The sequence below is a fragment of the Trichosurus vulpecula genome, chromosome 3 (assembly GCF_011100635.1).
Source record: "Trichosurus vulpecula isolate mTriVul1 chromosome 3, mTriVul1.pri, whole genome shotgun sequence".
NCBI lineage: Eukaryota > Metazoa > Chordata > Mammalia > Diprotodontia > Phalangeridae > Trichosurus > Trichosurus vulpecula.
In genome coordinates this window covers 444,626,000-444,641,691 of record NC_050575.1, presented here as the reverse complement: position 1 = coordinate 444,641,691, position 15,692 = coordinate 444,626,000, and the positions used below count along the sequence as shown (strand labels likewise).

General features: G+C 42.2%; 1 protein-coding gene across 1 annotated transcript in view; it reads right to left on the bottom strand.

Moving 5' to 3' along the window:
* DNAH6 (dynein axonemal heavy chain 6) overlaps positions 1-15,692 on the bottom strand; it is a 251,551-nt gene that overhangs the window by 18,585 nt on the left and 217,274 nt on the right. The window contains exons 67-70 of the mRNA XM_036750156.1: positions 14,828-14,966; positions 12,693-12,812; positions 10,094-10,215; positions 7,926-8,055 (exon numbers count right to left, since the gene is read on the bottom strand). Of these exons, the coding sequence (XP_036606051.1) occupies positions 7,926-8,055; positions 10,094-10,215; positions 12,693-12,812; positions 14,828-14,966 (511 nt within the window). The remainder of the gene's footprint in view (positions 1-7,925; positions 8,056-10,093; positions 10,216-12,692; positions 12,813-14,827; positions 14,967-15,692) is intronic.

The window sequence follows — 15,692 nt, the reverse complement described above, 5'->3', positions numbered from 1 at the left end:
ATATCTTCAAAAACACCTGAGGAAAATAGTCCTGGAACAGAGAAGGAAGGAAGAAAACAGGTATTTGTATTTTTTTTATTGTTTTTTGAGGGAGGAAAGCAGGGCAATGGGGGTTAAGTGACTTGCCCAAGGTGACACAGCTATTAAGTGTGTCCAATGTCTGAGGCCGGATTTGAACTCAGGTCCTCCTGACTCCAGGGCCTGTGCTCTATCCATAGATGCTTTACAAATAATATCTTATCCTCACGATAACCTTGGGAGGTAGGTGCTTTTATTATTATCTCCATCTTATCTATCTATTTATTTAATCTCCATTTTATAGACAGAGGTTCAGTGACTTACCCAGGGTCACCCAGCTAGGACGTGCCTGCAGCCAGATTTGCACTCAAGCCTTGTTAATTTCGGGCCTGGAGCCTTCCTTTCTATTTCGTCTCCTCTGTCCCCAAGTTCTAGCTTGTCGTCATTGGGGTCAGGAGGAAAACTACAGAAATGGGGTCACGAGAGTCCTGTGAGAACTTGGAACGCATGTTTCTGGGAATGGAGGAGGGTGAGGAGGTCAGTGGTGATAAATCATTCTCTGTGCACACTCCTTGAGATCTTGTTACGTAAATGAATGGAAGGAGCTTTGAATCTGCCTGTTCTGAGCCCTGGTAACCTCACATCCTTGGAGCTGAAGTCGGCCAAAGCGTACGTTTCTTTCTGCTGCCCCTGGCCCTTGGTGGAGTCTCATCTTCAGATGGCCCCTGGGTGGTCCAGAGGCTCCTACGCTGGCCTACCTGTCCAGGGCTTGCTCTCCCCAGCAGAAGTTCATGCTGTGGACCTCCCCCTCCCTCTGTCCATCTGGCTTGGGCCCCCCTCCGTCTCAACTTGGTTTTTTCCAGTCAATAAGCATTTATGAAGAGATGACGTCACGTCCGGCTCTCTGCTTGGCGTGGTAGTGGCTAAGGTTCTAGGAAAAGTGAATTTTTGTTGAGGTGTCAATAGCTAGTTAATAATAGCAGGATATTAAGTCTGCTTCATAAGCGATGATCCCTGATTACTTAAGGGTGGTCCTCCAGGCATCGGGGCTGGCTGGCTGGGGAGATCAGAGGTGGGGAGGGTGCCTTTCTGTACTTCTCCAATCAGGCCCTATGACAGCTGGCTGCTTCCTTATATGGTGATCCCTCCTGGGTCACCTTCTACTTTACCAATTCTCCAACTGAACCTCTGCCTCCCAGAAATACCTAAAGCCAATCAGTCCCTTACGTTAATGAGTACACTGAGGGAAAAGCCTTCCTGGCAATAACAGACACAATAAAGAGATGTATTTGAAGGGCTATCTGAAGGTTAATGATGGCATGAAGAGATTCTCTCTATTAGGGAGGATCCGGGATTCCAGCACCTCCCGACAGCATGGCCCTCAAACGGGCCTTTTTTTATTCCTTACTGAGTCTCACCATATTTCATCTTTTCTCTGCTCCCCATGGTAGCTGTGTTTATTTAGCAAACCAAGCTTTCTTGTGGATGGGTCACTGGAAGACCTGAGATGGAATCTTGCCTCAGACATTTACCAGCTGTGACCCTGTACAACTCATCTAGCCTCTCTGAATCTCAGTTTCCCCATCTGTAGAGGGGGGTTATAATCACTTCTATCTCCCAGGGTTGTTGAGAGGATGGAGTGAGATAATATTTGTAAAGTGCCTCACAAACCTTCAAATGCTAGCGTAGTAGTAGTAGTAGTAGTAGTAGTATTGTTAATTTATCTTATATTGGCTTTGGAGTTTTAATATTTCACATCTCAAATTTTGTTAACTTCCTTTTTTAAAAAAATTAATTAATTTATTTAATATATTTAGTATTCAGCATTGATTTTCACAAGAGTTTGAATTACAAATTTTCTCCCCATTTCTACCCTCCCCCACTCCAAGATGGCATATATTCTGGTTGCCCTGTTCCCCAGTCAGCCCTCCCTTCTGTCACCCCACTCCCCTCCCATCCCCTTTTCCCTTCCTTTCTTGTAGGGCAAGATAAATTTCTACGCCCCATTGCCTGTGTATCTTATTTTCTAGTTGCATGCAAAAACTTGTTTTTTTGTTTTTGAACATCTGTTTTTAAAACTTTGAGTTCCAAATTCTCTCCCCTCTCCCCTTCCCACCCACCCTCCCTAAGAAGTCAAGCAATTCAACATAGGCCACACGTGTATCATTATGTATAACCCTTCCACAACACTCATGTTGTGAAAGACTAACTATATTTTGCTCCTTCTCAACCCATCCCCCTTTACTGAATTTTCTCCCTTCACCCTGTCCCCTTTCCAAAGTGTTTGTTTTTGATTACCTCCACCCCCATCTGCCCTCCCCTCCATCATCCCCCCCCCTCTTTTTTTATCTTCTTCCCTCTTCCTTCCTGTGGGGTAAGATACCCAATTGAGTATGTATGGTATTCCCTCCTCAGGCCAAATCTGATGAGAGCAAGATTCACTCATTCCCCCCTCACCTGCCCTCTCCCCACCTCCCACAGAACCGCTTCCTCTTGCCACCTTTATTCGAGAGAGTCCACCCCATTCTATCTCTCCCTATCTCCCTCTCTCAATATGTTCCTCTCTCATCCCTTAATTTGATTTTATTTCTTTTAGATATCTTCCCTTTATCTTTGACTTACCCTGTGCCTGCTTTCTCTCTCTCTCTCTCTCTCTCTCTCTCTCTCTCTCTCTCTCTCTCTCTGTATATATATACACACATATACATATACATACATACATACATACACATTCATTTATACATGTGTATACATAAACATATATATATATATGATATATATATCTCATGAGATCTCATGAATCATACACTTCATCTTTCCATGTAGGAATGTAAACAAAACAGTTCAACTTTAGTAAGTCACTTACAATTTCTTTTTCTTGTTCTTTTTCTTGATTACCTTTTCATGCTTCTCTTGATTCTTATGTTTGAAAGTCAAATTTTCTATTCAGCTCTGGTCTTTTCACTGAGAAAGCTTGAAAGTCCTCTATTTTATTGAAAATCCATATTTTACCTTGGAGCATGATACTCAGTTTTGCTGGGTAGGTGATTCTAGGTTTTAATCCTAGCTCCATTGACCTCCGGAATATCGTATTCCAAGCCCTTCGATCTCTTAATGTAGAAGCTGCCAGATCTTGGGTTATTCTGATTGTGTTTCCACAATACTCAAATTGTTTCTTTCTGGCTGCTTGCAGTATTTTCTCCTTGATCTGGGAGCTCTGGAATTTGGCAACAATATTCCTAGGAGATTTCTTTTTGGGATCTATTTGAGGAGGCAATTGATGGATTCTTTCAATTTCTATTTTGCCCTGTGACTCTAGAATATCATGGCAGTTCTCCTTGATAATTTCTTGAAAGATGATATCTAGGCTCTTTTTTGATCATGGCTTTCAGGTAGTCCAATAATTTTTAAATTCTCTCTCCTGGATCTATTTTCCAGGTCAGTGGTTTTTCCAATGAGATAGTTCACATTGTCTTCCATTTTTTCATTCCTTTGGTTCTGTTTTATAATATCTTGATTTCTCATAAAGTCACTAGCTACCACTTGTTCCAATCTAATTTTTAAGGTAGTATTTTCTTCAGTAGTCTTTTGGACCTCCTTTTCCATTTGGCTAATTCTGCCTTTCAAGGCATTCTTCTCCTCATTGGCTTTTTGGAGCTCTTTTGCCATTTGAGTTAGTCTATTTTTTAAGGTGTTGTTTTCTTCAGTATATTTTTCAGTATTTTTTGGGTCTCCTTTAGCAAGCTATTGACTTGTTTTTCATGGTTTTCTCGCATCCTTCTCATTTCTCTTCCCAATTTTTCCTCTACTTCTCTAACTTGCTTTTCCAAATCCTTTTTGAGCTCTTCCATGGCCTGAGACCAGTTCATGTTTTTCTTAGAGGCTTTTGTTGTAGGCTCTTTGACTTTGTTAACTTCTTCTGTCTGTATGTTTTGGTCTTCTTTGTCACCAAAGAAAGAATCCAAAGTCTGAGACTGAATCTGGGTGCGTTTTTGCTTCCTGTCCATATTCCCAACCAACTAACTTGACCCTTGAGTTTTTCAGCAGAGTATGACTGCTTGTAGAGTTTAGAGAACCATGTTCCACGTTTGGGGGGCAGGTGCCAGCTCTGTCACACCAGCACTCCTCCTTCCCCAAGAACCCCCAACCCGGACTGGACTTAGATCTTCAGCAGGCTCTTCACTCCTGCTCTGATCCGCCACTTAATTCCTCCCACCAGGTGGGCCTGGGGCCGGAAGCAACTGCAGCTGAACTTCTGTAGCTGCCCCACCTCCGCTGCCCCGGGGGCGGTGGCTGAACCACGAACTCCTTCCACTCCCGCAGCTTTTCCCACAAACCTTCTCCACTGTTTTTGGTGTTTGTGGGTTGAGAAGTCTGGTAACTGCTGCAGCTCACTGATTCAGGGCACTAGGGCACACTGTGCCTGGCTCCTGGTCTGGTTGTGCCGCTCACGCTGGGCTCTGCTCCGCTCAGCTTCCAGCTCCCAGCTCCGTGTGGGATAGACCTCACCCAGAGACCATCCAGGCTGTCCTGGGCTGGAGCCCTGCTTCCCTCTGCTATTTTGTGGGTTCTGCAGTTCTAGAATTGGTTCAGAGCCATTTTTTATAGGTTTTTGGAGGGACTCGGCAGGGAGCTTACGCTAGTCCCTGCTTTCCAGCCACCATTTTGGGCTTTAATCTTTTGTTAACTTTCTAAGGAATTCAATTCTACAGGTAGATGCCCATGGTATATGTGGTGCATGGTTCCTGTCCTCAAGTTGCTTATGTTCTGCTGGAAGGAATGACCATAATATTCAATGTAGAGGGAGAGGGGGAAGAGTATTAAATCCATAAGCATGTGTTGAGTGTCATATAAAGAACTTCAGAAATATGAAGGAGGAAGAGGATCCTGAAAGAGCATATTTCAAGCATGGCCAGTGCAGCCTGTGTGAATACATGGAGGCCATCCAGTTTGATGGGAATATGTGTAAGGGGGGGAATGGGATAATGTGAAATGAACCTGGGAAGGCAGGCTGGATACAGACAAATGCCAGGCTAAGGAATTTGGATTTTACATTACTGGCAACTGGAAGCCACAGATGGTCATGGAGTAGGAAAATGAAAGTGATGGGGTCAGACCTGTGCATTTGGAAGGTTATTTGAGCAGCTTTGGAAGGGGAGAGCTATGGTTGGGATATGGTTGGAAAAGTGTGTTGGAGACAAATTGTCAAGGGCTTTCAATGCCAGGAAGGGGAAGGTGTATTAACTGTAGAGAAATTTTTGAGCAAGGAAAATGCACGGGTAGATCTGTGCCTTCCAAAGATTATTTTGGTAGCTGTGTGGTAGGTACATGCGAGTGAGCGGAGATGGAGAGATTGGAAGAGGGGACTCTCGGGAGCAAGCCACCGCAGGAGTCTAGTTCAGAGCTGATGAGGGCCTGAGTGCAAGTAGGAAAATGGAAGCTTCTTGAGGAATGCCTGGCATTTTTATCCTTGTGTCTCTAGCACCTAGGCTAGCACCTGACATCATAAGCACTTAATACATGTTGGCCGAATTGAATAAGTGGACACAAGGGAAGTTGCTGGGTGGTAGCATCTATAGGCACTGTTGTGGCTAAATCTTTGAGTCTTCATCTCCTTTTCTAGCTGTAATATCCCTTAATAACCAATAACTTAATAACCTAGGGGGCCCTCTCTGGGTAGCAAGTACTAAACAAGTTTACCACAGAAGTCCTGAGTATTTTAGAGTCTGGTGACCTTTAGACTAAAGGTAAGGAATCTTTAGGCCAGGAGTTCTCAACTTGGGGTCTGTGAACTTCTCAAATATTTTGATGACTGTGTTTCAATATAGTGGGCTTCTTTTATAATCCTTTTTTAAAAAAAAATTAAGGGCTTAAACACATTATTTTGAGAAGAGATACATAGGATTTGCCAAAGGGACCCAGGATACAAAAAAAGTTCTTAGGAAATCCTGCTTCAGCCCACAGGCCAAATCTAAATCCTTGTCTATCTCTATCTGGCTGGCTCTAAGTTTCCTGAAAGTTAAGTGTCTATTAGATATGTTGGTCTGTACTTCAAAAATCAACACATTCCATTGTGTACATATTTGAAAGCCAGTTCTGGCATAAGAAAGTGGTGCCTGCCTCTCCCATAGTCCTTCCTTGGTCCTTCATTCCAAGGTGTCACTGCCAGAGAAGGAGTTGCAGATTGCTGGAGCTAATTTCATGATGGGTGATATTTGTGATGCTACGCGGTGAGAGCAACCTGGTTGAAGGGGCAGCTTCAAGGGGAATCAAGCTATAGGAGACTTGGAAAGTGAGGGATGATTAGGATTGGTTGGCAAGGGTACTACGATTGAGATGAGATTGATGAAGGGCCAAAGGTCCAGCTTTGGGATGGGAACGGGGATTGGGCTGTGGCCTTGATGGCAAGCCAGAGCTGACAGGTGCAACTTCAGGAATTCAGGTGATGAGGGGGTGTCTGTAGGACCAACATCGCATCAGTGAAACAGGCCTGGCTCATGGGTTTTGAGGAGCTGAGAACTGGAAGGATGGGGTGCAATTTTTGCCAGCTCAAGTGGCAGGATAAGGGATTGGGCCCAAAGCATCTTTGTGATCAGAGGCCTGAATGTGATGTAGAGGAAACATTATTCTCTTCCTCATATTCAGTTTCTCTGTCCTGTGAATGTCTTCCTCTTCTCTCAGCTTTACTTTGCACATTTATATAAGACTTTGCCATTCACAAATAAAGAAAAAGTATTTATTAAGCACTTATTGTTAGGCATTGTTTTAAGGCTATACAAAAAGGTGATCCTTATACTAAGGAATACAAAAAAACCCTAGGAACAAAAACCAGGATTGCCTCTGCCCTCAAGGAACTTATATTCTTTTCTTAGAAAAAATTACTTATTTTTAATGCTTCAGTCTGTATTCAGACACCACCAGTTCTTTCTCTGGGGATAGATAGCAATTTTCGTCATAAGGGAACTTACATTCTAATGGGGGAAGGCAACACTGATACATATTCTAAAGTATGTAGTGTGACTTTTATAATCCCTATTTCATAGATAAATAAATTGAGGTTACTCTTAGCCAAGAGCCAAGATTAGTAAACTGTGGACCCATGACTTGGAACCAGGTATTCTGATCGTAGGTCCGGTGATTTCTTCCCCATGATACCACACTGCTTTTTCTGTTGCCTCTAGAATTTACTCTTCCCCCTTCTTGGCTCTACCCTCTTCCTGTGGTACCATTGTTCTCCTGCTTAGTCTCAAGTTCAAAACAATTGTTAGAGTCATTGAAAATATTTTAATATTTCCTGTTCTTAATTTCTTATCCCCAGAAGGTTGGTCATTTGGTGGTGAGTTCTTTCGGCCCTGGCAATTCATACAGATGTTCCCTCCCTCCAGTATAGCTTGGAGAAGCTGCAATCTGTGTCAGTGGGGGAAATGCTCACACTGATGAATTGTGGATCCTGGAAATAAAGAAGTAGATTCAAAATTTGAAAAGTGGGTGTCCCACCTTCAGGTTGGGGGGTAATTAACTCAGTGCAGACCAAAACACACACACACACACACACACACAAACACACACACATATATATACATATGTGTGTATATGTACAAATATGTGTATTATGTATACCTTTATTTTGTTTGATTATATATTTATTTTGTAATGGGTCTTGGTTTTCTTGCTTTGTCAATGGTTTGGAGGGAGTGAGGTTGAGGAGTGAGAATTTGGAACTAAAAATAAAACTGAATTTTTTTAAAAAGTGGGCAGGTTGAAGCTTTCATATTTATTACTCTCAACCCCCCCCCCCCCAAATTCTAAACTAAGTTGCTCTTTATGTAAATAAATGATTGGATTTTTATCCCTGTGTGTCAGGAGCCCTGGTCAATGGTATGCAGATGCCTGGAAAGCTTAATTACCTGGTACCTTTGACAAGACTGAAGTAACAAGTTCTTGGACAATTTCATCATTGCTTTTTCCGCCCCCGCCACTGACAGACCTTGGCTGGACATCAAGTATAGTAGTGATGAAAGTATTGGTCTCTTTGTACTGCAATGTAAGTGGGGAAGAGGGAGATCATTGAAGATGCTCATTCTTTAAAAATCATCTGGCATACTGCAGAGTGTTAACCTATGGCTGGTAGGGAAAATGTGAGATCAGACATGGCACACTGGCATTACCTGAGAACGGCAGAAATACATTCTCAAATAATTAGGCAAACATTTTGTCTTTCATGGAATATGCTCATTGAAAGGCTACACTAAAATTTAAATACCTCTAAACCTACCACTACCTAGGTAACAAGTAGTTATAGAACTCCAGAGGAAAGGCCAGCTTCCTGCAGGGTGCACAGTATTTCAGCATGGACACATAGTGGAATGGTGATATGGGCAGTTACAGTGCCTTGAGCTCCCATGGTTCACTATTTCCAATCCTATTCATTAGATATGAAGAAAATGACCACAAGCAAGAACAGCATCAAAAAGATGACAGATAATAATTACAAAGCACTCGATTAGCAAAGTTCTTGGCACACAATAGGTATTTTGTCCCTTCCCTTACCATCCTTGCCCCTCTCAGAAAAGAAAAAAATGTGATACTGGTGAGATGAAACTACCATGTGAATATCCTTAAGCATGTTCCCAATATGGAAAATGCATTTTAAAATATTTACTGGGGAAAAGTTTGACCCTCTACTAAGAACAATCTAGAATATAAGTAGTTTATGCTAGTAAAAATTTGGTTGCACCCCCCCCCCCGGAATTGGTGTACTTTATGCAGAGTAACTTTCATTTTAGTGTGGGTTTCAAAGTGGGGGAGGGAGGTAGGTGAGGAGTGATGACCACATTGTGCAGGTAGCCAAGCCCTCTTTGGAGGAAAGGATCAGAAGGCTGGGAAAAGGCTTTATTAGAGGAAAGGAAAAGGTCTAGTGTACATTATTTCATTTTTTCTGTTCTGACCTGTAAGAGAAAAGATTCTTTCTGAAGGGATGCTTTGGAAACCCAGATGGAGAGCAGAATGCCAGGGCTCTAGGGTTCCCATATAGGCAATTAAGAGCTAGGAGTGAGAGGTAAATGCCTTCTTTTGGATAATGAATTTAGTTAGAAGAACTTTTAATAGTCCCCAAAGAGCTGGAGGAGCAAAATGTAGAGAAAACTGGTTTGGAGAGCTTTGATCTAAGTTCTTTTAGAGTCTAAAGTCTATGGGGGCAAAGCAAATGCCCCAGAAGGCATATGCCCAGAAGAAGAGATTCCAAGTGAGTGGAAGGTAGGTAACATGTTGTCTAATATCTCTGTAACTTCTATAAACATGCTTAAAGTCATGGGAATCTGTTTAAATAATAGAAAAGATGACAATTTAAAAATGTCTGTTGACTGCCATTTGGTTTCAAGATAATGGATGGGCATAAATTAAACTTAAAGATCACTATTAATTACTGTGAAACAAATATAGGCAATCTAAATTTGTTCAATTAAATTTAGACCAAAATTAACCAATTCATAGGATCACATATTTAGTGCTGGACGGGACCTTGTATGTATGTTCAGTCCTGTGCAACTCTTAGTGACCACTTTGGGGTTTTCTTGGCAAAGATACTGGAGTGGTTTGCCATTTCTTTCTCCAGCTCATTTTACAGATGACGAAACTGAGGCAAACAGAGTTAAGTGACTTGCCCAGGGTCACCCACCTAGTGTCTGAGGTCAGATTTGAACTCACGATGATGTTTTCCTGACGCCAGGCCCAGAAATTTATCCACTGTGCCACTTAGCTAAGGGACATTAGACACCATCAAGTCCAATCCCTTCATGTTTAAAGATGAGGAAAGTGAGGCTCAGAGATTCTAAGTGATTATTCATAGTAAATGCCTGAGTCAAGATTTGAGCTCTGGTCTTCCTGAGTCCAAGTCCAACGCTCAGTCCACTACTATATCACTTGGGTAGGGTTCTTTTGGGATTGAGTAAAACAGTATGGTTTAAGTATGTCATAATTGACTGATCACTTGTAGCTGTTTAGATTTGACATTAACAGGATGACAGGAGTTTGTGTTTTATGTTATAAATATATGGGAAAGCCCACCCATACAAACCTGGAAAACTAAGTTGGCGTTTTCATGCATCCCAAATATTTCTGGGTCATCGATCAAAGGCAGATTCTCAATATAGTCTCTGAAATCTTGAATGCTGTCTGCCAAAGGTGCAAAATATATACCTGTTATTAGAAAAATAGAACACAATGAGATCTGAGGTCAGATGAGTGTCTTATGGATCATAGGATCATGGCTTTTGTCCGGCTAGAGGTTGCACCTTACATCTTGCTCTCTGATATCTGTTGAATTTGTTTCCCTTCTGAAAATCTGATGTTTTTGGGGGGCGGTAGCTAGTTATCCCTTATTTCATCAAGCTTACTGGTTCTTGTCTGGTACTCCTAACCAGTCAGGAATGGGCTTCTTCCTGAATACCCTAAGATGGCAAGAATCTAGTGATTCCAACAGTAAGTATAGAAAAACAGAGGCTGAGGTAAGACAAAGCTCTTAAAACAATTGAGGCACTGTCTTCATTAGCAGATTGTATGAATGCATAGGGAGGCACACTCCAGATGCCAACGAATGCTGCTTATGATGACACCTCCAAAGAGATAATTACAGGCAAGCATTAAATAAAGAAGTCCATCAGTTCTGGTGATTGTGGTATTTCTGAGGTGTGGCATGATTGGGGGCTATTTTATAGGCAGCAGCCAGAGACGTGTGTGGCTTCTCAACAAGACATTCCTGTGTGCCCTTAACCTTTGGATTGGTTACTCTGGGGTTTATCCAAATGATGAAAGAATTTTGGCCTTTCCTGATGGGAGTAATTGGGTATCTTTGGAGAGAAAGCCCAAGAGAGGTTGGCAGAATCTGTTGGGATATGTCACTGAAGTATTTCAAACATCAAACTGAAGCCTTTTGGGGGCCTCTGTGAGAATGAGGAAGCTATCTGAGGACAGCAAAGCTGCTACTGCAAAGTGCCTTGCTGTAGAAGATGGATTAGTCAGTCAGTCAACAACCATTTCTAAAGTGTTCAGGATGTGCCAAGTAATGTGCTAAGCCCTGAAGGTAGTTAAAAAAAGAGGAAAACCAGGGTCCCTGACATCAAGGAGCCCATATTCTAAGGAATGGCACACCATTCAAAAAGCTATGTACATAGAAGATATTTTATGTATATATTACATACTGTAAGTATAATGTATTATAAATATAGAAATTATATAAATATACTATTAAATACAGAAAATATATACATATTAAAAATTACATATATTATTATATATTACATATTGTCTATAGCTCCCCACTTCTTTGAGGTAAGTCATCATGGCTTCCTTTGGTCGGTCAATAACAATTTATTATAATAATATGATATAGTCAATTTAATACTGATTTATTTATAATACAATACAACATAATATATAACAGTACAACACAACATGACATAATTAATTAATAACAATTTATTTCAATAAATAGGAATTAATTATTGCCTAATTGAAGGAGGCCATGATGACTTATGTCAACGAACCACAGAGCTGTTACTACCTTTTCTTTCTCACCCCTCCCTCTCTCCCTTAAGTAATTCTTTTTTGCCATCACAGCTTGAAGGAGACGAGAGAGAGAGAGAGAGAGAGAGAGAGAGAGAGAGAGAGAGAGAGAGAGGGAGGAAAGAGGGAGAGAGGGGGAGAGAGAGAGAGGGAGAGAGAGAGAGAGAGAGAGAGAGAGAGAGAGAGAGACACGGAGGGAGGGAGAGAGGGAGAGGGAGAGGGAGAGAGAAAGGAAAGAGCTGGGTTCAGGTCCTGCCTATGACACATACAAATGGAGCATTCACTTAACATCCTAGTCCTCTGGGCAATTCTCTGGGAAAATGAGCTGCAGAACAGTGGTGGGTCTACATTGGTAGATGGTGGTCTCTTGCCAGGAGCTCTCCATGGTGATGAAAACACAGCTGTGGACAAATACCCTTCCCCACCCAACAGACTCCACACTTCAGCTACACAGAAGTCACTTTGTGTCCCAACCACACTCCACACTCTCCTATCCTTGTCCAGATTGTACCTTGGATGACCTCCCATCACCTCTTTGTCATCCAACCCATATGTCACTTTCTTTATGAATCCTTCTCTGATCCTCCCTTAAGATCTCATGTAGTATCCTTTATTATTTTTAGCTAATGCATTTATCATGTAATAATTTACATTATTCAGCAACTCAGTAAACATTTATGAACCATGCACTGTGCCTGTTTCATCTATATAAACTTAAAACTGCAGTAAGACTTTTGGGACATCTTGTATATAATTTTCTATATCTTATCTTCCTACTAGATGCTAAGAGCCAAGACTTTGGACCTTCCTTCAGTGTCCTGCACACAGTAGAAATTTCATAAATGCTTCTTGCCCTTAGCCAGAGAATTTTCAATTAAAAGTGAAACTGATCAGAATGTAACATGTTTAAATGGAATACAACAAGGCTTTAAAAACTGTATAAAAATACTCTCTCCACCTTCATCTATTGTAGCTCTGGAACCCAGCCTACCTCAAGTGGGCAGCTGGCAGCCACTCAGGTCTGGCCACTACTATCTCAGGAACACCAAGTTCTGGGTTGCTTCTAAAGCCTTCAGGGGGTAAAATGGTGCTCATGCTTAGAATTCACTTACCCGAATCAGAATACTTGTAATTCTTTTCTAATGTTCGAGGAGAAAAGAATCTCTTTAAGACTGTGCGAAGGCATCTTTGATCCCAAGTGTCTGTAACTCGGCCTCCATAAGTGATTTCACCTGCAAAAAACGTGTTTGTCTTTGAAAATATACTATTTTAAGCATGACAGTGTCAGCATTTTAAGAAATAACACAGCGAGGTATTCTTAGCTATTTTCTTTGTTAACACATAGGATTGTAGAATCAGAGCAGGATGGGATGGACCTGAGAGGGCACCCAGTCCAATCCCTTTATTTTACAGATGGGGAAACTGAGGTCCAGAGAGGTCAAGTGACTTGCCCATGGTCACACTGATAGCAAGTATCTGAGGTGGGATTGGAACCCAGACTTTTTGATTTCAAGTTCAGTGCTCTATCATTTGGTCCAACACTGGGACCAGTGTCCTGCTGCCAAGGCTGCTCCCATCCAGCCCAGGAGGAGCAAAGTCTGGGTTGGGGATCCCAACAAATGCCACTTCTCATTTGTGCTTTCTATTTGAGTATCATGTTCATTGTCCAAAGCCACATGATTTTGTGATGGGACAAACACTTTTCAATAAAATAAATGTTTTTGTACCCCTCCCACACAAAAACACACAGTCTGGCTAAATCAGGTACCTCGATATTCCATCTTTAGTTTTATCTTCATGTATTTATTAAAAGAATTCAGTGACCTACTCACTATGACTCTGAAGGGTTGGGTATATTCAGTGAGCATTCAGATATTAAGCCATTTCTATACTGGGCTAACTCTCTAGATGGAGAGTCCCTATACTGGAACACTGGTCAGTGCTGGTCCCCAGGATCTCAGAATCATATTGGGAAGGCTGTTATTGAAGAAAGGAGAGCTAGGACCTTAAAGGGCAGACTTAGCCTCCATATTTCCATTTGCTCTTCCCTCTCTGGCCACCTGTACCACAGCCTGGATAAAGCCCTTGCTGTCCCATATAGACCCTTTCCTGTCCCCTGACCCAACCTCACTCCCATAGTTTGGGAACTATGACCCATAATCAAAGTTAACTTTGCCACTGTTCCTGGATGGTGTGTGCCAGTCTGCTCTCCTATGGCCCCATTCACAATCCTGATAACTTTTCAGAGCAAAGAATCCATTCCTGGTAGCCACTCCTCAATTTGTGTTCTCTACCCATGTTTCAACAATCCGGCTACCAGCTTCTGTGGGGGTGTAAGATCCACCCACAGCCAGCACCCAGAAAGCTGCCAACAGCACAGGTTCTTTGGATCTGCTTAACTAAGGAAAGCAAGGTGAAGGGGTTGACAAGCTTACTTTAATCCAGCATACAGACAGCATTCACTTAGTTCAGGGGAAAAAACCAGCACCCTGAACTTCAGAGCAAATTACAAACAAATTACAAACATCAACAGACAGACCCAATACAGATTCATAGTTACCAGCATCTAGGTTCAGCCCAGGAGCTCAGAACAAGGGCTGGCCCAGAGTCACGTGCCACCACTGCTGTGAGTAAGAGAGCTCCAAAGAACAAACAGCCAATCCCTGGTTTTTATATCTTTTTCAGCGTCAGGGGTGAGTCACACATGTGACTCACCCACGTGACCTAGAATCGTCACAGAGAGGCAGACTTAAACCCACGTGGTCTAAGAGCCTCTGCTGTCCCAGACATGTAAACTAGGCCCTCCCTGGAGTTAGCCCCACCTTGGGCCCCACCTTAGTTGCCAATCCACACCCACTAAGGTTTTACACTTAATAGGGGTTTGAGCCTGGGGCTTAGCACCAGTGTCAAAAACACTGAATTAATCAAAGGAAACAAAGGCCAAACTCTTCAAGGGCACTTGTTGAACCAAGTGCTAAAGAGCCCATTTTGATTACCAACACAACCCCATTAGAATAGAGGCTCTGTGAGGGCAAGAACTGCCTTTGTTTTTGTGTTTATGTCCCTAGCATTTGGCAGGTGTATTGGCACACAGTAAGTGCTTAATAAATGCCTTTTCATTCATTCATACTTGTTATTAACAAGGACCAATGAGGTGCCAGGCACTGAAATGAAAGAGCAAGTCCATGGGTGGGTTCTAGGGAAAGGCCATGGGCGTGAGACCCATCTGCTGAAGAGGCCGCAGTACCTGTGATGTAGATCAGGGCATCCCATGGTATCTTTCCTTCTTGACAGTAAAGGTTTAGATTAAGTAAGGCACATTCCCTATCACTGTCATTGAATTCATAGCAGATATTCCAACCAAGAGGGCCAAACTTTTTCCTCTCCTAGAATTTGAAATGAGAGAGATGGAATTTAAGCTGGTCAGATTTACTGTGTGTAAAATGCTAAGGATAGAAAGTATTTGACTTTAATTTTATGCAAACAATTCATCTAAATTAATTTCAATGATAATTTATTGATGAACCCAACAGTGCAGAACAGTGGACAGGATGCTGGATCAGTAAGATATGGGTTCAAATCTTACCTCAGATACTTTAATGGCCAAGCGGCTCTGGTGAGTCATTTCATTGTTCTTGGTGTCAGTATCCTTGCCGTCTCAGCTCCTTGCCAGTGCTAAATCTATGATCCTTGAGTTAGGAAGTCATCATAGAACAGGGTGATTTTATTTGTATTGGGAACTCCTGAATTAAGAAGCTCCTTTTTTCTTTTCTTTGTAACTTCTAGCTGAGTAGCTTAAATGAATTGCCCAGGCCCACAAAGCCAGTGTATGTCAGAGGTAGGACTCTAACCCAGGTCCTCCTGCCAATGAGGCCAACTTTCTATCCTCTAGAGACCACGTTTCCTCCCATCATCAGAGGCTTTTTTGTGATTTTGTGGAGAGAGTGCTGGGCTTGAATTAAGGAGGAATTAGATTAGCATCTCTTCTCAGTGTGACCTTGGCCACTTAACCTTTCTGGGCCTCAGTTTCCTCATCTGTAAAATGGGTGGGGGTTGGACTTGATAATCTCTAAGATCCCTTTCATCTCCATTGCTCTGGCTGTAGGAGAGGC